General features: G+C 40.6%; 1 protein-coding gene across 1 annotated transcript in view; it reads right to left on the reverse strand.

Annotated features, from left to right (window-relative positions):
• The window catches only part of RhoGAP19D (Rho GTPase activating protein at 19D), a 636,771-nt gene that overhangs the window by 68,026 nt on the left and 544,521 nt on the right, over positions 1-24,224 (reverse strand). The window contains exons 5-13 of the mRNA XM_071589802.1: positions 23,228-23,369; positions 22,235-22,368; positions 21,111-21,488; positions 18,803-19,844; positions 16,497-16,739; positions 12,768-13,112; positions 10,548-10,898; positions 5,388-5,513; positions 359-509 (exon numbers count right to left, since the gene is read on the reverse strand). Of these exons, the coding sequence (XP_071445903.1) occupies positions 359-509; positions 5,388-5,513; positions 10,548-10,898; positions 12,768-13,112; positions 16,497-16,739; positions 18,803-19,844; positions 21,111-21,488; positions 22,235-22,368; positions 23,228-23,369 (2,912 nt within the window). The remainder of the gene's footprint in view (positions 1-358; positions 510-5,387; positions 5,514-10,547; positions 10,899-12,767; positions 13,113-16,496; positions 16,740-18,802; positions 19,845-21,110; positions 21,489-22,234; positions 22,369-23,227; positions 23,370-24,224) is intronic.

Here is a 24,224-nt window from a genome sequence, read left to right on the forward strand (position 1 = left end):
CCTTACTGACATGTGATCTCACAAATTTAATTGCTACGGCAAAATATGACTAAAACCCAAATTTACTAACTGATACTTCAAAAGCACTCAAAAACACAATGATAAGCAACAGAGATATTAAAGCAGCAATGAGCGAAAATTTGAATCTCATGAAAATTTTAAATAGCATGTGTTAGTGAAAACAGCTTAAATTTAAACCCTGACCATATGGCCCTATTAATTACATGGGTGAAATAATATAGCCCAGCAAAATGAAATCAGTCAGCATAAAAGAGAAATAGAAAAATTATTAGAAAAGGTTCTCCAAAATGCATCAGTATCCTTTATAATGAAAAATGGGGCAATAAGGTGTTCTTACCTCCTTGATGAGTGTTCTAAATCATGAGGACGCAGTAGTCCAGAAGCCTGTTCACCATCACTCAAATCCAGATCACTGTCGACATGCATTCTATCACCCCATGTTGCTTTGAGATATGAAACTCTGCGTACGGCTCTCTCTGCTTCATCTTCTGAGCAAAGAATAAGGGGAGATATGCATGCTTAGTGAAAGTTAAACATAAATAACAAAATATAATCCAAAAATCAAACAAAGAGCAAGTAAATTGAGCAAAAACTTAATCTAAGCCATAGTTATCCAAAGCAGTACTGAACAAAAATACTGAGTACTTTCTGGTTTTGAAAATGCTTTTGAAAGTTTTAAGAATAAAAAATTCTTCCAATTACCTAGCAGGCAATTATCCCATGCAGATAGCCAAAAAGGACACTCATTTGTCAAATTATGTAAGAAATAATGGAGTCAAGTATGAACTGCATCATTTCACAAGTGATGAGCATATGACCAGTTAAGTGAATTGGTGGCTTTGCATCTCATCTAACACCCGGCAACTATTATTTCTCAAACTTTATCACAGAGATGATTATCAAATTGATTTCTTCATTTTGGCTTAAATGATTGCATTTGGAGCTTCATTCGACAAGCTAAAAGTCAGGTAATAAGTTTTCTCAAGTCATAAGGCATAATGTTGAATGTTCTAAATGACATCCTAATAAATACTGGCAATTGATAAGTAACAGTCTTATCGCTATTGGAAAATTTAGCATGATAAACCTGCACAGACTTGTAACCGAGATGTAGCTTTGAGAAACAGGCTCTCGCATACAATACCAGAAATTAAAATCGATTTGGTTCTTGCACATGCAAAAACTAGTTCACGCTACACGGAGGATGCATAACGCCGATCAGAACACCAACCCAGCGACATCGTAGAAGTCTTTTTCTTTTCATTCCTGGGGTAAGGTGCAAAACAACGTGGATATTGGGTGGCGCTGACATTGTCGGGAGTGGGCGGCTGGGGGAAAACGACAAAAGGCCATTGCATCTGTCGCCCGCCGGGATTTTTCTCCTTTTGTATCGCGAGTGGCGGATTAGGGGGAGCGATGAGGGAAAAGGGGAACTGGAGCCGCTCGATGGGGATGAATGTAGACGAGAGAGCAGTGAGTGGCGGGCCGGGCAGGCTGCTCTCTATGATGCGGCGAGGGCAAAAATGCCTGCCGAGAGAATCTCGTTGAATCCTTAAAGTGGCCGAGGTAAAGGATAGTCGAGTGCTCCTCCAGGGCCCTCCGCGACATGCGCGAACGAAACAATGGGAGAACACTTTGCTCTGCTCAATCTGCCGTCGAACGAAATACACGGGGAGGCCCGCAGCCTCATCGCAAGACGGAGAAAACGAAGCGAACGAAAAACTGGGGAGGCTAAGACTGAATCGACGAAACTCCCTCACTTTGCTACGGTTCCTGGGACAAGATTTATACTTTCTCAAAAGAAAGTTCCAGCTAAAGAATCTTATCACAATTAAAAATGACACATTAAATTCCAATAAATGGTGCATTAGCCTCAGCGTCACCAACCGTAGTGCAGTCACATTATAGAGTGCCGGGTAAGTTGCATCACGCACCGTTGGATGCTTACACATGATCACCGAAAAATTCAATCGGCCAAGATTTATGAAATAATTCACCGATGGTGAAATATCGATTATGAGAATTTTACACCGAATATGTAAAACACTCCGGGAATGCCGATAAAACCTCTCAAAGAGAATGAGTCACAAAACTCCCACCAGCGCGCAAAATCTCGAAAATTGCCTTATCATCAAAGAACTGCAGCAAAGCCGAAGATTGCGTAAAATTGAAACCTTTCATTGACGCGATTAAATACCATGTGAATAGACATCTTAAAAGCTTAAACAAATATCACAACCCTCTTTTTCGTATTCATATTTTTCCAACTCTCGAGAAGCATAACTGACGTGCGAGGATACGCGTCACCCTTATTTCCGTACAGTTTGAAATTTTACCATGTTTGTGGATGGCTTTCGAGGAAATATAAACAAACAACAACAATTGATTACTTTCACGATGCACACTAAATGAATAAAATAAACCATTAATGACAATAAATTATTTTACCTCAAAATGAGTTAAATTTTATTAAAAGCCAGAGGTTTCGGATTCAAACCGTCGGAATAGTTTCAGGGGCGAACATCGAAATGATTCAATTAAGAGCTAAAGAAATAAGAAATACCGCAGGGTGAGTGCATTATTATACCCATTAGATCTCAATATGACTGTACATAAACTTTGACCAGGTCTTTCTCGCAGCAATAATAATTTATTTCGCATAAATTACCATGGACCTGGAGTGGCGAAGACGAAAACCACTGTTGGCATGTCAGACAGCCATTTTGTTTCATATTTAATTTATCATCACCGTATTTGCAGTATTAAAGAGACATGTCAGTTGCAGCATTATTATAATGCTGCTTTATACATCTGGGAGAATAGTTAGCAATTTGATGGAGTAAAATTTATGGAACCCACTCTCAAGTGAATATCACTAACTCTTCTCGCCACAACGTATCTTTAAATGTTGGAACATAAATATTATGACCTTTCTCCCCTCTACCATTATCTATTGGTTAAAAAGAAGCAAATTGTATTTTGAACAAGATATCGCGGCACTTTTGCCAACCAAAGGTTTTCTGTCGATATATTTCTCTTTAAACCCCAATTCGGATAGAGGATCATTAACTGCTTAGCACTGATCGCACGTTTAAAATAACAGTTGAAACGAGCCTAAGGATACAAGCCGTTTTATTCTTTAAGTCAATTTTTTACCATATCTTATTGAAAGTTTTGTTATTTATTAAGTGTCGTGTTAGGTGAGGTTTAGAAGTGGAACAGTACTTAGTTACTGGCTCCATCAAAAACCGACACTGGGCAGTAAACTAATCAAATAATTTAAAATCAACCGAACTTAATTCTTTCATGTATCGATAAAACTAGGAAGAACCCCAATTCATGAATTCACAATAAAATAATTGATCTCATCGATATAGCACACTATCCTTAAAATTAGGCGTCCGGTCCCCTAACCTTCTTTCACTTTGAATTTCAAGAGACATATCTTCCACAATAATAATAATCTCTGTTACAGTCTAATACTACGGGAACATTTATTCAAATAAATCAGGGAATCCGTTTCGCGTGGCAGCACAGGAATGAATAGAATGAAGCTTGAGGCTTCATTCTATGAAGAAGCTTCAAAATAATTTAGACATTAAATAGAAATCAAAAGAGCGATAATACTGCGGAGATCATTAAATTCCCAAGGCGCCAATGGGGTTAGTAAAAGATTATATCTTGTAACGTGCATAGAAAAAAAATTCAAATAAGGTACGGATGAGCGTCAAAGAACAGTAGAATTCACATTTATTACAACGGTTAGTGTAAGAGTACAATTTAGCACGTTAAAGTTGTCATAAGTAGTTTAGAATCCACGTGAAGGATAATCCCAGCGAATCAGTTGATCGGATAAGACGGGAATAAACCTGTTCCTTATGAGATGAACCGCAGATTCTGACATGTGGTTCCCTTAACCAGCTTGTGGTATGGTGGCCATGACACCACCGATGGTAGAGACGATCTATCCTTGAAACGGAAGACAATAAATCCACAAGTCTTAAGCATGAAATCCGTTTCACTGATGGCCAAGGCTCGGATTACCGACTATATGAACTTTTAGCGTCTCATTGAGAACAAAAAAAATTACATGTGGAAAAAAGAGCCACATTGAGTAGCAGCGGGATTGAGGAAGGTCACTCGACTATCGGAGAGACAGGCACTCCTCTCTCGACGCGAAAGCAAACACTTGTTAAACATGCCCACGGATGCTTTGCATAATACCTGAATTGCTGCGATCGTTGTAGCTGATAAAAGGATTGAGTTTCCATGTTAAAAGGTAAGCCTAAATATACTTCATCCAATTTAAATTTTATTTCGTAACCTTTAATAATCAATAAACGGGGAAATTGATGGCTGTACATTGGATTCCACGATCGAGAAGGCAATCATAAGCTGCCAATGTTGTACTTGGCGTGTGATTGACGTCTTTGAAAATGTCAAAAATAATACATCTCTAAAATTAGTAGTCAAGTGTCGAAAAGACGGAGCGTGGATCTTAACAAGTTTATGTCAAAATATGATGTATTTTCAGCCTCATTTAAATTCAATGGCGACCGACAACTGGAAAGACGGTATAAAATGGTTCTACGAGTTATTCTTCCATATAATTAGCTTGATAGACCACCTTTCGTAAGAATGCGTTCTTTCCGACACTGAAGTAATACTAAAAATGGGTACGTGAAACAAAAACTCTTTAAACTCTAATTTTAGGGCGCACATTTAATGTTATATTTCCGTAGAAGTCAATTCTCGTGATGAACTTACGGATGAAAATCTACGCAAATCTTTTCCGCATGCATGCCACAAATTAATTTCTTGAGCGTTAAATAAGACTAATTTGAATATTTGATGTATTTAAAAATATTTCCAACAAAAAAAAAGAGATTGAAAAAAAGTCCGACGAACTTTTGGCATCACGTGATTTATCCTATTTAACATGCAACCCAACGTGACAAATATCGCAACGGAATCGTATCGGTACACGCAATCGATTATATTTCGAAACAAATCTAATTTAAGCGGAAAGAAATATTTTAATAGTAATACTTTTTGAGGAGGCAACCGATAGCTAAGGTCATTTGCCCTAATAGGGATGGATGGGAAAGGAGGAAGGGTGGAGAGAAACCCGGCGTCAGCATTAGCCTACTCTTAACAAAAGGCTCCAAGGGGTCAGCAGTTTAAAGTCCCTTCCGACAGAAGGCCCACTCACTTAACGTGCTCTCCACTAAGTGGAGCGGGATACCACTAAAAAACATCCGCCGCCTTCAGGATTCGGACCTGGGCCTATAGGGTGTGAAGCCAGTACAGTAGTCACCGCACCATCTCGATCCCCTTCCAAAGAAATATTTTCCTTTCAGGCTTACCGATCTGTGAGGCAGTCTTCTGTCTCCGGACGACCACCGGAGATGACCTAGTCGGCGCCGTCTGCAACGTCGGAGAAGGTCTGTTGGCGAATTGCTGCCGGGTGCCTGAAGTGGCGTCCAGATCTGCTGGGTAAACGTGAAGTCAAATTCACAAATCGTGGTTGGAATAAATAAGAGAAGCAGGAGACTGAGCTCCGCACAAGGGAAGCGGCTTAGAGGAAGGGTAATAACATGAAAACCTGGAAACAATGTCAAAACAAAAGCAGCCAAAAATTACATCGCAGACTTCATTCTTTTTCCGGAAGTTTCCGTCGCTTAGGTTGCAAACGAGAAGAATGAAGCCTTCACCTTTTGTATCCTCACGACTATATGTCGCGAGGATACAAAAATTACATACGAGTATATCACTTTCGCGAGAAAATCGAGCGAAACGAACATTAACACGGATGATCAGCAGAACCGACGCTCACGAAAGCCCCGAGACGAAATTCAAACACAAACAATCACATCCACAATTACGTCGTTTAATACTACGTAAAAAATCACTGCGAAATATTTCCTCTTTTCACTGGACGCGTAAGTGCATCAAAAATAAACTTGCGATTGAAATGCGGAGAAACCTGTACACAAACTCGGCTGCATCCGCGCGAAGACAACCGATTTCAGGTGTCTTGACACACGAATTGCCGCATGGACCCGACCTCCCGACTGAAGGAAACTTAGGGTGAGATTTGTCCCGGGATCGATCCGTGGGCGTCTAGGTGAATAATTTCAGACTGCTTTCCTTCCGACGCTGAAATAACTCTCGAAATAATATAAAAAAGAACGAATTTTCGAAATGTGAAGCACGCGCATTTCAAAAAATGTTTTCCCAACTCGTTAGGGGACGGCACGCCAGACGAATGGAGAGCAGCGATGGGAGCGGGGAGACCGAGCGGTGCATCGGTCTCGTACAACGAGACGCGAGAGTGGAAAAAATGCACGAGAACAAACGAGCAATGTTTTTCCTGGGAGGGAGACGTCGCGCGGGTAAACGACGAGGAAAAGAGCTTTGGGTGGGGTGCTTACTGCGCTCTGATTGGTAAAACCGTGCGTCCTTGCCGCGGGATCCATTTTTTTAGCCACTGGAGTTGGTCGAAAGGAGAATAGCAGAGAAAGCTCTAGTCGAAATAATGAAGTTTATCTTACGGCGATTAGATCGGAAAAGCGAATAAATCTCGAATAGATCAACGAGTTAAGATCACCTCTATTGACTAAGTACCAAAATAAAAAAAATCGAAAAATATTCAGGTCCTTCCGGAGATTTTTTTTGGACATATCTAAGCACGCATAATACTCATAATATATGTATGTACTCATAACATATGTAATACTCATACCACAAATACTGTTTCACTTATATATTAAAAGAATTCCGCAACATGCATAAAAACCTAGTTGCGTAGTTCAATGATGAAGACCGAACCTATATTTAAAGGAAACTGAAATATTATCTCTGTAAAACTTAATCTTTTTGTGATAAAAAACAATTCTTCTACATTAATCCTAGATGTGTGTACTGTGCGTAATTTTTACCGAAAGTGGGAATAAAAACAAATTTCAAAGTCGTATTGAGCTAAATTTAAGCGCAAAACAAGCTTAATACGAGGAAACGACATCGAAATGCTTTCGAAAGAAGAAGGAACGACATATTTTTTGATAAGTTGTAAAATGTTACATAACGCTGGAATCTGAGCTATGGAAGGAGGAGTCGACCTCCAGCAACATGGAAGACAAGATTGGAACATTAACGAACAAAGTGTATCGAAGTTGGTTGGCCTACGGTCATATTTTGAATGATCCAAAGTACAGGAGTTGCGGAAAATTTTCACATTCCTATAAAAAATTCGGGAACGTTTAGTCCTGTATCGGTACTTAAGCGCAGTTAACGGCGATATTTCTTCATGTGCCTCATCGCACCATCAAACCTAGGATCGGTTGGACAAGCATTTTCTATTCGTGCCATCAAATTTATTCGTATTGTGTTACCGCATTAATTGTTTCACTATATGCGTATGATAAAGACGAAGGTCTTCCGGGTTATCTGCGCAACGCAATATGTTGATTATACCTCCTTGAAGCCACACTCTTTTTCTTTACTTTAGTTTTCGCCCCATGCCGTTAGATCGACGAGCACATTATTGCCTAATGCGTTTATATAACTTTATTTCTCTGCAACTGAATCCAACAAAAATATGACCACCTGATTTTTAAAGGGGCTGCCAAGCACTCTTATTTTAACATGAAAAAATCCGAACAGCTTCGGGAGAGGATATGTTCTGTTCCACTTCACATTTTCGAATGTTTCTTTCAAATCAATTGAAATAATTAATACCCGGTGATCAGTTTCTTGTTTCTCTATGAGTAGATTAAGATGGAAAGCATCTTCTAAAGCCACTTTCTCAGACTTAATAAATGCTCCACTTTCATCAATCCCCAGAGATTAAAAATACTATATGATCTTATAGCGGTTGCTCCATTAGTTACATCAATTGACTTTCATTCTTTGGTTTTCGTTTTCTTTAATTTAATGATACCAATCTCACATTTACAGACTGCATTTTCATAGCTGATACCCTAGGATCCCTAGTCAGTCACACCCCCTAGTGCGAGCCCGCGGTGTATTGTTTAGACTTGATGCGCCTGGACGGAGCATGATTGTTAACGGAGTTTCAAATGGAGAACTTTACAACTAGAGAATATTTTGCCTCACTATCGCAAAAAGATGCCTCACAAGAGAAATGGGCAAAATCTTAATAACCTTTACCTTTTCCACGGCAATTAAAAAAAATAAATTTTGCTCTTACAGGTGCATATATAGTAAATTTTTATTACGTGAGCTGGTCGATGGGAAAGGTAAAGGCAAACACTGGAACACTGCATCGTGTTCCAGTTACGTAAAAATGTGACGTAATTATTTACCTTTAGGCGAGATTTTACACTAGGCTTATGAACGAAAGCGCAAATAACAGATTGTTGAGTGAGACAGAGAGAGAGAGTGAGTATGAGAGAAAGAACAAGGGATGAAGAGAGAGAGAATGGTTGAGAGACAGAGTGAGAATTAGGGAAGAACGCGAGAGTGAAACGGGTAGAAAGAAAGAGGGAGAAAAAGAGAACGTCGGTAAGGAGACGAAGCGGGAGGAGCAAAGAGAAAGGCAAGTAGTGGATTCTTCCAACGTTAAAACATTGAGTTCATTTTTTTTCGTGACAGACCTATGAGATGAACAAGAGAAGAAGCGAGAGTGAGTGTCTTGAGTGGCCCTTGTTGCTCTCGCTTCCTCGTCCACCTTGGAACGCCAGACGCAGGGAGGGTGAAGAATTTGGGAGGGGGGTGTGTACCGGGTAGAGAGAAGAAAAAGGTGGGAATGCAGAAGAAGTGGTTCATGCTCAGATGCCACGAAGATTGGAATCCCAGACTATAGAAGAGAAACGTTTTATTCTTAAGAAAGGCAAACGTTCTTCCATCCGTTAGGTGAAAAAGAAAAAAGGTTGGGGGATGTCAGTTTTCCTTTTCCTTCCTTCTAATATACGGTCATTTGGCATAAATTACCAATGGATAATTGCCGAGGCCCTGCGAGACAGATGCGGCATCGTTGATCCTGATACGCGGCCTGAGAAATGTTATCGACGACGTTTCATGAGTCATTGTCATCCTTTCAAGCGAACACCAAATTGTGGCCTCCGAATCTCGGAGGGTATCTGCGTACGTCTCGATGGAGAGACACGTTTGGGCACCACTGTCATAAAACCTGCCCCAAGGTCCTTATTTTTTTTATTTTTAAACAGTCATCGTTTAACATAATAAATTCTTGTCCATTATCTTTGAATATACGTACATCACTGATTATTCTGCGCAACGGTTGGCTTCATTCCTCATTTTGAATCTTGAATTATCACTTTATCCAGAATACCACTCAGCATTAGTCGGATTTAATCCACTGGCGAAGTAGGACCATTAAATGGAAAATAAAAATGGACTTCAACGGGGATAAGAGGATGTATTTGCAGAATAACTCACCCAAATCAAACGGAAACATGATGTTTGAAACCACCACTAAAATAGCGACCCGGTCATTACCAGTTAGCAATACTTATCACTTGGTCCACTACCTATTCATCACTTCTAAACTCCTATCGTTTACGTATTCCGACAGCTGTCTCCAGTTCAATAACATGACGTATAAACGCAGTGGCACGTGTAACAACAATCATAAATATTGCCATTGCGCCCAATTCTAGTTAAAACATGAAACAAAAAACCATTTACTCCAAACGCAAAAAGATGCTGAATCTCAGGCCACAGGATTAGAACAGCAAAAAGAAAATGGTTAAAAAAAGAACATGCAATAAAAATTAAACATGCAGAGAGGCCAAGGTTTTTACTCGAGGCAACATAAATTTGTGCAGGGGATTTTACAAGCTTTGGATTTTTTTATAAATTTTAAGCAAAAAATATAAATCAGGAAAGGAAAATTAACTTAAAAACAATTAAAAGCAAGTATATTGTTCAATTGAATGTAAGCACAGATCCAAAGTTACCGAAGAGAGAATACCAAAAAGAATTTTACAGCCGCTGAAAAATTACTGAAAATTTGCAATAATGAAACGGATTAACAGAGACTAAATTTAGTGAAATATAACTCTTTCTGTCGAACGAAATGCCCTTGTACGAGAGCTCGATCATATCGCTTTACAATCTAGATTAACTGCGCATTCATAATGTGTGATACGATGCGCCGATTTGTAAAATGGCAATCTATTATCCGCAGCACCTAATAGTCCTTCCAAGATGATAACGTTCTCTTTTATTTCAACCAAAACCAATGTGGGAAGATTTTGCAGAAATAGTCACCGCCATAAGAAGTATCAGAGAATCGCTGATAAATAGCAAAATTGTCAGCACCATTCGCTGACGAAAATAATGAACGATTATACTTCTCTGACAATGGCTCGTTGAAAATCATCTCAAAATCTCACTTGGGACACCCAGAAAGGAAGAACAAATTAACGAGAAGGGAAAGAGAGGAGGTGGAGGAAAAAGGTCTCGGTGGTCTCAAAGGCCTTTTCTTGAATTCCGGACTTTCCCGCAAGCAAAAGGAGTGAGCCGGTGAGAACGCTGACCTTCGGGGGTGGTGGCGGCAAGGAAGTGGACCCCTTCACCGGGGGGGAAGTGGACGGCGCCCTCCTCAGTGGGGGTGGAGGCAGGAGCCGCGGTCGCCGAGGGGAAGGACGTTGGGGTCCCCGCGGTGGTCGAGGAGTCGCCTCCGCCACCGGCCTCCTCGTCCGGAGAGGGAGGGAGTTGCTGGATGGAGGCGGGACGGATGGGGTGCGGGATGTCCAGGTGGGTGGGGCGGAGGGCCTGGGGCCTCCTCTTGGCCTCCGTCGCCTCACCGGCGGAGGACCTCGACCGGCTGACCACGAGCCACTCGTCGTCCGAATCGTCCAAATCCTCTTGCATTGCGAAGTCGCCCGCTGTTGTGCACCGCGGTCGTCGCGGGTATTAATTTCGCATGGGTGGTAAAAGGTTTGAAGAAAAGCGAAATGATAAAATGAAAAAAAAACAAAAAATACATTCATGAGAAGTGGGGAAGGAACACGAAGTCTTTCTCGACCATGAGCGGAAATGTGGTCAACTTCGAGCGCACGAAAAGACGCACGCTTGTGTTCTACCCATGATTACTCTCGAACTCGGATCACACTAAAACTCACAGCACATGCATGCATTGCCTTCGCCATTTATTGGAAGAAAATTGGGTGGGAAAATCGAGAAAAATGTATTCGAAGTAAAATTCATACGAATGGAATAAAGTTACTATCTGTTTTTTCGTTCCATTAAAAATGACAGAGATGCAATTGAAACGATGCTGTAGACATCTCAGGAATGTGTTAGTGTTAAGGTCTGTGTGAATTAAGTCAGCGCTTTGACTTGAAAGTTCAAAATAGCTAACAGTGAGGCTTGATAAAGAAGCGGTTAGTTTTACTCCATGCTTACAGCAATTTATGGTTTCAAGAGTTAAATTAAAGCAGCAGATTTTCAATTGGTGAGACATGACCAAATGTGACAGTGCATATGGCAAACAGGATACAATCACTGCGGGGAAGAAGCATGCTTGATTAATCTAATTAAGTAATACGTAGAGACTTACAAAGCAGGAATAGAATGGGCGAAAAAAATGTTGAACGGTAAATGCCTTAGTTGAAGCATTAGAATCACCTTGTTCAAACATGTAGGCGTGATGGTGGAAGTATCGACTGGATATAATACCCATAAACATTTTCGCCTAAAGGTACTTTTATTATTATTTTTGTTTTGCTTGCAAGGAAGGGGAAACGAAAATTATTTTGAGCGCTAATAACAACGTGCTGATTTTAACATACTTATTATTAAGTGGTTGGTACCTATAAATGCAATGAATAATATTTTTTCTACTGAGTAATCATTTTCAAATCACAAGAGAATATAGACCACATTCAACCCAATGGCAAAGTGAAATCGTGCAGCCAATACAAAATAATAAACACAAAGTAAAAATGTACTAGAACTTATAAAAAAAACAATTTTCAATGAAAAATTAAAAATAAATAAAAGTAAAAACAGTCCGATGATCGATAAATACGGGATATAATTCCTCTTTCTCGCGGCATACTCCCCCTCATTGCCGATAGCTGTTTTTCAGCGATAATCTCAAAAGGACGACGATTAACAACAATTATGAATAAAAACTGACACAGTTTGGACGATACTTCGAACGAAATAGGTGAAAATTCAAGCATCCATAATTTAACTGATAACCCAACGATGTAGCTATGAGAACCGACTGATTCAAAAGTCAAATGATGAATAAGTGTTTATAAGTAAATGGATTATGACTTACCTCGAGTGCCAAACTCTTGCTCAAGATCATTCCTTTGATCAACTAATTTTTTGAGAGGAACGAAGTGAATTACTATCCTAAAGAAAAGCATTCTGAAGTGTTCCATGAGCATCCATATAAAGTCGTAATTTTTATAGAAACTAATGAAACGGGTTACTGTTTCCTGTGGAAATCAATGAAAAATTTAAGATTTCCAAGGAAGAAACGGCTGACGTACGTCTCTGAATCCATTTCTGATATGAGAATAGCGGGCAGTCGTAACACTTAACAGAAAAGAAAATACTTTCACATATATTAAGTATTTTCTTTTCCGATATGAATCACTTCCACAGAGTGACGCCTCAAACCATTCTACTTAACAGAAATCCTGCGCAAAACACGCAGATTCAAAACTGTAACTGCATTCACGGAGTCAAGTCAGTGACAGTTTCAGATGACTCGTGCAGCTATACGGATGGCTACTCACCATGGATGGGTTTCTTAACGGCGGCTAGGTAGGAATGCTGTCGGACCAAACGCCTTCCCGCCGTGGGGGAGGAGTCCGGCGGAGGTGGCACACCGCCGTCGCCAGCCTCCCCCCGGTGCGTCGAACTGCGCCACACCTCGGGCGGTTGAATTTGCTGCTGTTGGTGGTGAGGGGCGGTCGGCTGTTGGTTTACCGGGACCGGCTGCTCCAAGTGCTGAACCACCGGGGAGAGTGAGTGGTGCTTCTGTACCCACGCGGTGGTGGCGCCGACGGCCCAGGAGTCATCGGCGGAATTCGATCTCGACCGACGCCTTGGGTCGGACGGTGAATGCGCGGCTGGCGGTTCTGGAAGCGACGAAACAGAAGGGTTTCATTCAAACGCGTTCGAAAAAAACGCTGGAGCAAACGCATTGGAGGATGCGGACAATCATCTCGGATCGACGGGTCTCGAGGACTGTCCCCAAACGACGCGGTGATGCAAAAAAAACATATGCGTGCGGTCGAGGTAAAAACGCTTGAGCTCACGCACACACGCATGCCACGAATATTGGAACGTCAAGGACTCCCAACAGTTTCACCCTTCTTCACTCCAATGCCACTAAAATTAATATTTTTACATGCAGACTAACGCAACTAAATGCTATCTCAACTCTAGAGACATTAACAATCCACACGCAAAACCCATTTGTATGAGGATAGGAAAAGACAAACGTGCAAGTAAATAGAACAACATGAGGAAGGGGATGGGAGCATTTTATTATACGCTTAAGCTACAAAATGCATTTCCTTCAGGGTAAACATACCTAAATGATTTTTAAACTCCCAAACTACAGTTCAACAACGAAGCAAAGGGTAAGAATTAAACCATTAAACACATATCTACTCACACAAAAAACGTGAACACATTATTGGTTACAAGACAGAAAATAACAACAGTGAAATTCGCGAGTGAGGACTACATTCAATACCATACATAATAAAAAAAATTAGCAAAAAGTAGTAAAAGCTTGATGGCTGTAAAATACATTTGCGGATTAATTGGGAAAAAAGTTACTACTAATTTCTCATTCGACGAAACCTAGAATATGTCAAAATGAAATGAATTCCCTATCGGATTCTGGATATACCAAAACCATTTCCTACATATTTAAAGCGTTTCCAGAGGGAACGCCAGCAACTACAAAATCATATTGGATCAACGAAAGCGCCTAGTTTATGTCACATATAGATATGCAGTACGTAGAGAAACATATTCAAAATAGAATATTCAAATTTACCGAGATATCAAGTGACAAATATCTAAACATGAAAACATAGGAAACACAAACTATATCATCTTCGCCTTAAAGGGCATCCTAGAGACACACTTGGGCCTGACTGCGTAAAAGGAAGCTCCAGCTATGCCTGGAAGATTCTCGCACCCAATGTAACTAATTATCTTATTTAGAAGATTCTATAAGGGCTGTTTCTCTTGGAAACTGGACTGTCCGAACTCGCCAGCAAGACGGGAAGCATCCCAATGAGGACGCTTTAGTTAACTACTTTATTTAACGCTTTCAAAGTGTTACTAAGAATTAAGACCATTTTCATCTCAAATTTACGGATTTGCGATACCATCGTTTAGTTAAGAGCACACAGTCCACAGGAGCAGTTTAATGGAATGGAGAAAGAGATGGTGAAATTCCTATGAGTTAATAAATGGACAGTAGCAGTGAGTCGATCCTACAGTCACCCAAACAAATGGCGGACTTACCATACAAAGACCATTCATTTTACAATATTTATACGGATTAGCCGCTGCGTCCATGTTAATTTTTCCGTTTTCCAAGAGCCCTAAAAACAATGCCTTGTGAGATTCTATGGATACGAAAATTTGATGAACTCAAATATGAAATGAAATAATTAAAATACAAACAACATGAGAGCCGCCATATCCTCATTTAAAAAATGAATGACTCTTGAAAGCTTTGTGATTGTATTATAATGACCACCAATAATATTTTTCCATAATTATTCATGCTATGTGCAACGTCTTAACTGAAAAATGTCCTCTTGTAACTGCAGACAAACTTGATCATCCTGGTAATTTTATTTTCAATGACATTTCAACGGTTCCTCAGGAACACGCTCATAAAAATAATTATACCGTAGTCACCGCAAAGCATCTTCAAGTTAACTAAACGTGAGAGCAAATAAAAAAAGAGCAAAGGATTGGTCAACAATCCCGAAGCAATGCAGCATTCGTGTCTCCATGAGGTTTAAAGATTTGGGGTTGAAAGGAATGGACGCATTTTACGTATAGGTAGCGAGGTAACTGCAATAGGTACGCAGCCAATGGAAACTCCAAGTACATGTAACACACATATAAAAAGTGCTTAAGAGGAAAACAGTGAGAGTGTAATCAAAATATGGAAGGTAATGAAGGACTCGAGCACGAGGTACATTGGAGGACTCAAGAGTGGATGGGGGGGGGGGGGATGAAAGAGAAACCTGCACGTTAAAACTCATTTAGAGGAGGTGACGGTGGCAGGAGAGATTTTGTTCGAAATTACTTTGCATTTTCCGACATTTTTATTTAACCATTGCTTTCATTAGCTTCTAACATTTAGTATTTTGTACGGATAATTTAAGATAGTTCATAGATAGTTAATACTGGACATCCAAAAGTCATCGAGTCCGGTGCATTTTCGAGATAAAGTGGAGCTTTAGAACATTCAAAACAAACAATTTTCAAGGCTTCAAAAAATTAAGTATGATCCATAAGTAAAGTAGTTTAAAACCGAACTATTACGGTTAGGCCTTTTGGTTTACGCCCAAATCTAAACAATGGGTAAACATTTTTCTTCACATCTACATCATATAAGCACGCCTCTTCGGATCAGTTTTCCTCAATTTTGAAGGGAGTTTAATTCTTCATGAATGACAGAATAGCCCTCTCACCATCGCTTGTGGTTATTAAGGTTAAGAAAAAGATCCAATTACAAACATAACTGATACAGAGATCACAAATTTGAATGCACACAATACTACGTTTAAATGGGGACACATAACTTGGTGAACAAGACATTAAAAGTCTTAGACAAAGCATTACAATCGTCCGCAGATATAAGTTAAACTAATCGGCAATTTCTTTATATATTTCACATTACTGCATCAAAGGCTCAAATCAAAAGGCTGGAATTCAAAATTTTGTCGAATTCAGCAGTGTTACGCAATGTCTAGCCAATTTTTCGCCTCGCAATTTAAAACAGTGCCTGACCCGAGAAATAATTATACCAGGGACGTATACTTACGTAACCACGGACGTAATAATGTATATTATTAGGTAATCTACCGGTTAAAGTAGGTTTTGGATGGACCCAACAACCAAATAAATAGAATTTAAGACGAAAAATCTTAGGGGTGTTTCGACAAATGCAGTTCATTAACTCGATTTCCGACCGATACTGCAGAAATAAATCCATTTCACACAGGGAAATTGAAGATTTCGAGAATTAACAGCGGTTTTAAGGTCGACTTTTAGTTTGGGAAGATCTCTTATTAGTACGACGCTACTAACTTAGGACGGCCACCGTGTAATACTGTGACTGACATCCCAGGGGTTAGAGTTAATTACATCAAAACAAACCGGGGCAAACATTGCAGGGTAGGTGGGTGGGAGGTGGAGGGGGGGGGGAGGAGGGCATCCACCACAAACTGGGACCGACACTCAAAAAGGGTCGGTGATACCTTCTTCAGGGGTGGGCGAGTGCTGTTCGAAGAAGAACCCCGGAGGCTCGCAATGCAGCCAGCCCCCTCCTACTGGTGTCAACCTGTTGCCGATGAACGCGGCGGGGAGGGGAGACGGCTTCGGAGACGGGGTGCGCGGGGCGGGGGACGGGGGGCACGACGGTGACCCCCTGGCCGTCACGCCGCCGCCTCCTGAACCCCCGGAAGCGCTGGCTGAACCAGAGTTGTTGAGGTGGCGAGAACCTGCATTGGGGGAGGGGAGGGCACGGGAATGGAATAGGGCGAATGGATTGGGCGAATCAAATGAGTTCAGGGCGCTGGATTGGAGGCCTTTGCGCTCTTCGAAGTGCACCAGTGAAGGGAAGTCGGGTCACCGGAGACCTCTTTTTAACAACCCTATAGGCCCTCTGTTGACGAGGAGAGTTCAAATTTTATGGCTCAAAGCTTTCGTGACATACTCACGGAGTTGAGGGGCCATTCTGAGGGATTGCCAAAATGAATGTAGCCCAGAGGTGAATCTCGGAGATGAGAATGAAATGGCTAAAGCAATACAACCAGCGTTAAAATAATCTAGAGCATATAACTCAAATAAAAACTTCTTACTCTTCAGTCGTCAAATATCTATAGAAACAGTAAAATATAATTAAGGATATACTATAATACAACTAGAAGAGTAAAAAGGGCATTAGCCAAATGAAAACCTATTTCAAAGGTATCTGAAACCTGTATGGTCTACAGTAGTTACCATGGGAATATGATACAACTTATTAAGGAAATTATTACAATCAAATGCAACTTTTTATTAAATCATTACGCTAAGATGAAAAACCTAAGATACTTAGGAATAAATCAAATAAATTAATCACAGTTTTCTATATGATCATTTTCAATAATAAACAGATTGATTGGCGGACTAATAAACAGCAGAAGGGATAAAATATTATACATCTATATTTAACTAAATAATCCCAGGACCTCTTACTAAAACAATGCCTCTTTTATATTTTAAGTTTTTAACGAGTGAAAATGTTGAGCTTGGAATCAATAAATAGGCAAAAGGTTTGCTCAAATAGCACATTAATAGGTCCAGACTAATTACAAATGAAAAATAATTTTGTAAAATTTAAACTGGAAAAAATATTATTTGAATACTTTCTTAAGGTCACTAAAGATTCTGTTTTTTATTTAATAGGAAGTAATTTATTGAGTGCAACATATTTAATGCACATTCTACTCCCAAGTTTCATATTTAAATTAGTAAAAGTAAATGTTTGACAATGGGGTACTACATCACTACACTTGAAAACGCTAGAATATCCTCTGACAATGGTTAAAATAAATAAAAAAATGAGAGCTAAAAATATGTTAAGGTTAACGCATAATTATAAAATTTATAGAGTACTGTATAAAAAATAAATTAAATTTAACCCATGTTACTATAAGTGAGGAATAACTGTTTTCATTTTTTACATTACATCACAGAAAACCAATCGACAAGCTTATACATCAGATGGTGGAAATCATAGATCATCATTCTCTTAAATTTATTAAAGCATAGAAAAGAGCAGAGAAAATAGGTTAGGTTACAACCCCGAGCAAAAATACACTTCCAATCAAAAGCTGGCAGCAGTGATAATTCAATTGGATGACAATCATTCGACAGACACTAAAAATTCTATTCTCAATCCCTTCATACTAATTACAGAGTTGAAACACTTTGGAAACAATCTCACATTTGTAGTATCTGTTTAGATTCTCTTCAAAGGAATTTCTTGCTGCTGATGAAATCATTATATCATTTTTTTATTTTGCAAAAATTATACTTGAAAAATAGAAAAATGGCAAGAAGCCCTTATTCAATGTGAAAAAATTTAGCTTGATTTTAGGTATTAACCCTCGAGTCTTTTATCTTTTCTTTTTTCACACATGGTGTAAAAATACAATGTTCCTTACATGGAACATATGCATGTTCTTTATATAGAACATATGTATGCTCCTTATATGAAACTATGTTCCTCGTAGCTATGGAACTTCAATACAAGAACCCTTCTTTTTTAACATTAAAAAATTATTAGCAGAACATGGCTAGCAACTCAGTAGGTCATAACAACCAATCATTATATCAGTATAGCCGGTCGAAAAAAAAATGAACAATATTTCTTTGCAAATTCCATTGTCAATATTTTCTGAGAGTGAGTTACCAATGGCAATGAGATTTACAAGATATATCAAATCCAGACAAGGGAGTATGAAGTTGCAGCAATTCGCAAGAATAGGAGGAGAATATTCAATATGGCTGTTCTCACCTGGGCTGTCGAACGACCTGCTCTCCTTTCCACCCCGGCACTCAAACTCCCTCTTCCTCACGGCCACGTTAGGGACACTCTTCTTCGACGACAGCCTCGACAGTTCACTTCTGTAGAAGTTCGTCTTGTCCACGATCGCCTCGCCCTCCTCCGCCACCTCGCCGCTCTCAAATTGCCGCGCCCTTCGCGACACCAGCTGCAGGGACGGCGGCGGAGACTGGGGTGGCGTGGCAGAACCCAACGCGCCCGCCGACGGTAGGTTCTCAGTGATCCGGCTCAGAGTGGTCACAAATGCCTTGCCTGAATGCCTCTGCCTCGCGCTGCCCCCGGAGGCGAGCTGCTGCTGCACTTGGACGCAATCTTGCCCCTCAATGCCTGCAGTGCCACCTTTCCTGGGGATCACCGAGGGGGACGTGGGCTTAGAGGGTGACCCAGGGGAGTCGCCTAGGTCTCCGCCGTTCTGTTGGCTCGGCGGCCACGGGGGCCTCTGGAACTTCTGCGGGTGGGCGTAGAACTCCCTGGGTATCGGCGCGGTAGTCTGCGGGAGCCAGATGGGCTGCGTCGGGCGCCTAAGGAACTCCTCCTTCTGCTCGAAGCTCTTCCGAATCCGTCTCATCACGGAGTCCGTGACGGCTGAGTCGTCATCGTCTTCCGGGTAGCAGGCCCCGGATCCCCCGGAGGGCGAGGACGCCGGAGGTGGCCCCGGGTCCCGGAAGCCGTCGCAACGCATCGTCGGGGGTGGGAGCGAGGCGGTGGAATCCCTCCTGCGGGGGTCGAGGGAGCAGAAGGGGGAGCCGTAGGAGGCGGGGAGGGAGTGGAGGGAACCGTTCGAATCGTGTGCCAGGGTGCCCTCCGAAGAGCCGTCGGCACTGCTCCCGCCGCTACAGAATGAGGGCGGTGAGTGGGCGGCGTGGGGCCTCTGTTGGGGCGAGAAGGCGCCCCCGCCGGGAAGGGAGGCCCTCAGGCTGTTACCTGCCGACTCCGTCGACGACCACCCGGATCCCCCGCTTGCCCTCCGCCGGTGTTCGTCAGTGTCCTCCACCTGCACGTACGAGTGGAGAGTTGGGGAATTTAGTGCAGTCAAGCCAACTGAAATTTCCTTGTCAAAATATGAGATCTAGCATTGGTGGCCTCCATGGCGTTTGACTATTCATCACAGCAAGACATGAAAATATCAACATATTTATAACATATAATTTTTAATACTTGAGGAAGAAAGAAGAAAATAAATGCTACAAATCAATGGTATGATTGGAGTTAGAAGTAAGGACAGCATGGCCGAAAATAGCTAAAAGAATAAAAACATTATATAATAATATGACGTGCTATTTGTGTGCACTAATACAGAAGTGCGGGAACAGAAGTATTTGGGAACCACTGGTCGAGACATTTTCTAAACTTAATCACTTTCAAGTCTTTTTAAAGTAACTCAGTACCTTCATATACTTGTGATAAAATTCTAAGTTAATTTCTACGCATAGGCTTATTTTCTACATAGGCGCCTTAATAAAATTTAAATCTCTTCGGGTCACCTCGTTAACTTCGATTAACAATATACACCATAATTCAAGTCAAATGTCACAAGACTGATTATTTCAAGTGTCTTTCAAGTCTCATGGATGTTAATAATAATGTATTCCCAGATTGCACTGGCGAACAAAAACACACAAAAAAGAAATTCACAGGTATTCCGATTTTACGATGGTGCTGCCACTTTTCTCAAGGGAGAGTTTGGTTCCTTCACTCCCTTGAGAAAGGTGGCAGCGCCACCGAAAATTCGGAATACGTGTGAGTTTCTTTTTTATGTTTGTTCGCTATTGCTACCTTGGTATAATAAATTATATATATATATAAATATAATATATATTATTTATATATATATATATATAAATAATATATATTATATATATATAATATATTATATATATATATATATATATATATATATATATATATATATATATACATAGAAAAAGAAACGGGATGAATGGTGAGGTTTGGGAATACACCAGCAAGGACACCAATAGCTTTCGTGCCCGAAAAAGCCTCGGGTATGAAGGATTAGGCCCTGGTCTTAGTTACTTAGGTTAGATGATTCAATGCTACTTTAATCGTCAAAATACTTGAAGAACGAAATTTAATACATTTCCACCGACTATTTACACAGAATAGATGCAGAACAACGCTAATCAATTAGAGAACAGGAAAATGAAAAAAATATGACAACGCGGAAGTATACTTGACAAATAAAATAAGAAGCACGAATGAGGGAGAGAGCAAAGTGAGCTCGCGCGATGCCATGCCTTACCTGATACGGGTCGCAATAAGCATCCACCTCCCTGATCCGAAGATTCGTGTCGCTAGACCTGCGGGCCACCGCAGGGTGGGCCCTGGCCACGAGGTGCCACGAATGGGCCTGCCCCTGCTGGAACACGACGCCCTCCGGGATGGAGGAAGGACCGCTGCCGGGGACGCAGCGGGGAGACGCGGACACCGAGTCTCCGACGGAGGCACGGTAGGGTCTGGGCTTTGGGAGGTGAGACAAGTGCTGTTGCTGCTGCTGCTGCTGCGGGATGCGGCGCGTTGGCTGCGCGGACGACCTCAGCATCGCCTCGGGCGACCTCATCGAGGACGGCGCAATTGGCCGTTGATTGGTCTCCGGGTTGTGGGCAGTGTCGGCGAAATACTGAAAGAAACATTCAAAGTCTTTGACAACCAAAAACAAGTTAAATTAAGTTTACGACAGAGTTTGAAATAATAACTACAATAATCATCACAGCGGGTGGCGTGAAAGTATAGTGGATTGATTGCAGAGGCTACTGACTGGCGAGCTTGGAATCCTCAACTTCCTCCAAGCATTGATTTTTCTCGTACCAGATTTCTGGGAAAAGAATTTTCTAGGGCGAAAAAGGGAAATAAACTGGGCCCATATCTTGAACAAATATGTATGTGTGAACTTGACGGGCCAAATGATTGTTTTTCAATTGATCTCTACCCTCTCATGTCAAAACCAACCTAGTTGATAAATTGAGTTGATGTGAGAATCAATTGGATGGTTGGCTTTGATAGGTGGCGGTAATATTTACCACGTACCAATTATGCCAAACGGCTGGTGAATTATGCACATTAAGGAGGGTGAGAGGTTTCTTTTCCTGAGTTGTCTGCGATTTCATGTTAGAAAGAAAATCACTACTTGGATTTTGCTGGAGTGTGGAGGTTCATCACCAGAATTCCAATCCGTGACACTTCAGTCCTTATGCTTTACCCTCTCGGGTACCACCCTCATAATTTGAAATTATGATTTCCATAAATATGTTCTAGGTTTGGTTCAAAGTGAATGAAATTAAAACCCGGAAATTTTCAAAATTAAAAATCCAGCAGAACTTCGACAATCCAGGAGATACTGTATGAAATTAAATCATCAATACTTACAAGTTGCAGGATATCATCCTCCTTGGGAACTACCAATAGGTGAAGAAATTTGGTACTCTGTTGTATGAGCTGGACTACTTCCGCGTATGATTTTCCACCAATTGTTTCGCCGTTGACGCTGATGATTCTGTCGCCTACGAAAAAGGTAATATCATGAGTTGATGTCATGTATTCCTATTCAAGCTTAAAAATCTCATTCAGAATTTAACTCGCAGCTTTAAAGAGACACCTTTACACAAGTGTGTGTCATCAGCCTTATTTACGTACATAAAAGCCATTATAAATGAAAATCACATTTGATTATATTGTCACCAATAGTAACAGTTACATTCGCTCTCAATTACTTACAAGAGATGAACTCCTAATTTAGAGTTATAAAGCCTCTTCCCACACACTACTGTGGTGGAGAGCAGGGTAAAATATAGATTTAGAAGCATTTTAGTTTTGAAAGTAACAATAAATTTGAAGCAATGAGCTAAATATATTGTGATATTGAGCACAATAACGAAAGAAACAGATAAAATAATGAACTAGTAAATAATAAAAATATCCTGACAAAGTAATGTGAATCTAATTCAAATTCTTAAATTATTTTGATTTCTAAGTTCCTCCTTTGGCGATGAAGAGCGAACACGTAAGTGGAATGAAGGATTTCCCGCGAAATTAGAGCGCCATTACAAGCAATCATAAATGCTGAACCTACTTCATAGACCGCGTGACTATGAATTCTTGGGAAGTTTACATTTTCAGAAGATGTACTAATTTAGAGTAATTTATTTAAGATTTTGCCTTCGTGAGAGTATGATATTACCGGAAAAGTGGATTAATGAGGCCAGGTAGAATTTAGATGGTTATTTCCGGATTATTCTAAAAGAATCATGCGAATATTTTCTTAGGCAAAATCCCGATTTCCAGAAGGGCGAGGTGGATGATGCAATACTCTTACCATTTGGCCACGAGACCGATCAAGCTTGCATTAGTGAAAAGACGTACCTGTGGCAAGGCCTGCTGCGTGGGCTGGACTGTTCTCTTTAACATTCTTCACAAATATTGTGTCCATGGGCTCATCAATTGACCTGAGCCCACTGCCTGGAGCCAGAATTCCACCCCATAGCCTCCTCTCGCTCTGAAGTATCTGAAACACGAAAAAAAAACTGAGCATTAGAATTCAACTCAGGCCTAGATGGCACCAAAGGTCAATTGCGCTAAGTTGGAGGTCTAACGAAGCTTTATTATGTAAAGGAATATTTCTTATTTCGAAACCTACAAACATCATTATAACACCATGAACAAGACATGAAGAAGATTACGAATGACAGACCATCCATAAAAAATTGTAAACCATTCATTTTATTTTCTAAAATCGATGATGCTACATCAAAGCAACAAGGGAGACTTGTATATCAAGCCCATCAATGTACTTTCAGGAGAAAATTCCAGACCACCCATTGATGAATAATCAAAATCAGTCCTAGAGCTAGCGCGAGCACAGGGAGAGCAAATGAACTTTACGAGCACCAAAGTATTGATGTGTCATTTTTAAAAATTCAGATCATAGTTAAACCACATAACAAAAAAGCGGAGACATTTTACAAATATACGGCCAATCAAACACAGAAGTGTACAACTCTGGCCTTATGAGAAAATAGTTTGGCTCAAGACGGATTTTGCACTGTTTTCTTTAGCTGAGTTAGAGGAAACAATTAACTGGAGAAATCAATTCACGAGCGCGGCAACTTGGCTGCCAACTCAGATCGAGATGTCATTCCTAACTAGCATTCTAATTAATGCTACTCATCCGTAAGTTCTTACAATGGAAATAAGAGGTTCATGAGAGTATACCATGAAATCCTCCAAAAAAAACTCAAAATAATTACATTCTCCCTTTCGACTTGCCAAGAATATCGAGTTCCGTTTCAGTAAAGCACGTACTTTCACATTACACGCTTTAGGATACTATATGTTCCCTTAGGTGCTTAAGTTTGAAAAC

Source organism: Hetaerina americana, unplaced genomic scaffold (assembly GCF_022747635.1).
Source record: "Hetaerina americana unplaced genomic scaffold, ioHetAmer1.1.p SCAF_4, whole genome shotgun sequence".
NCBI lineage: Eukaryota > Metazoa > Arthropoda > Insecta > Odonata > Calopterygidae > Hetaerina > Hetaerina americana.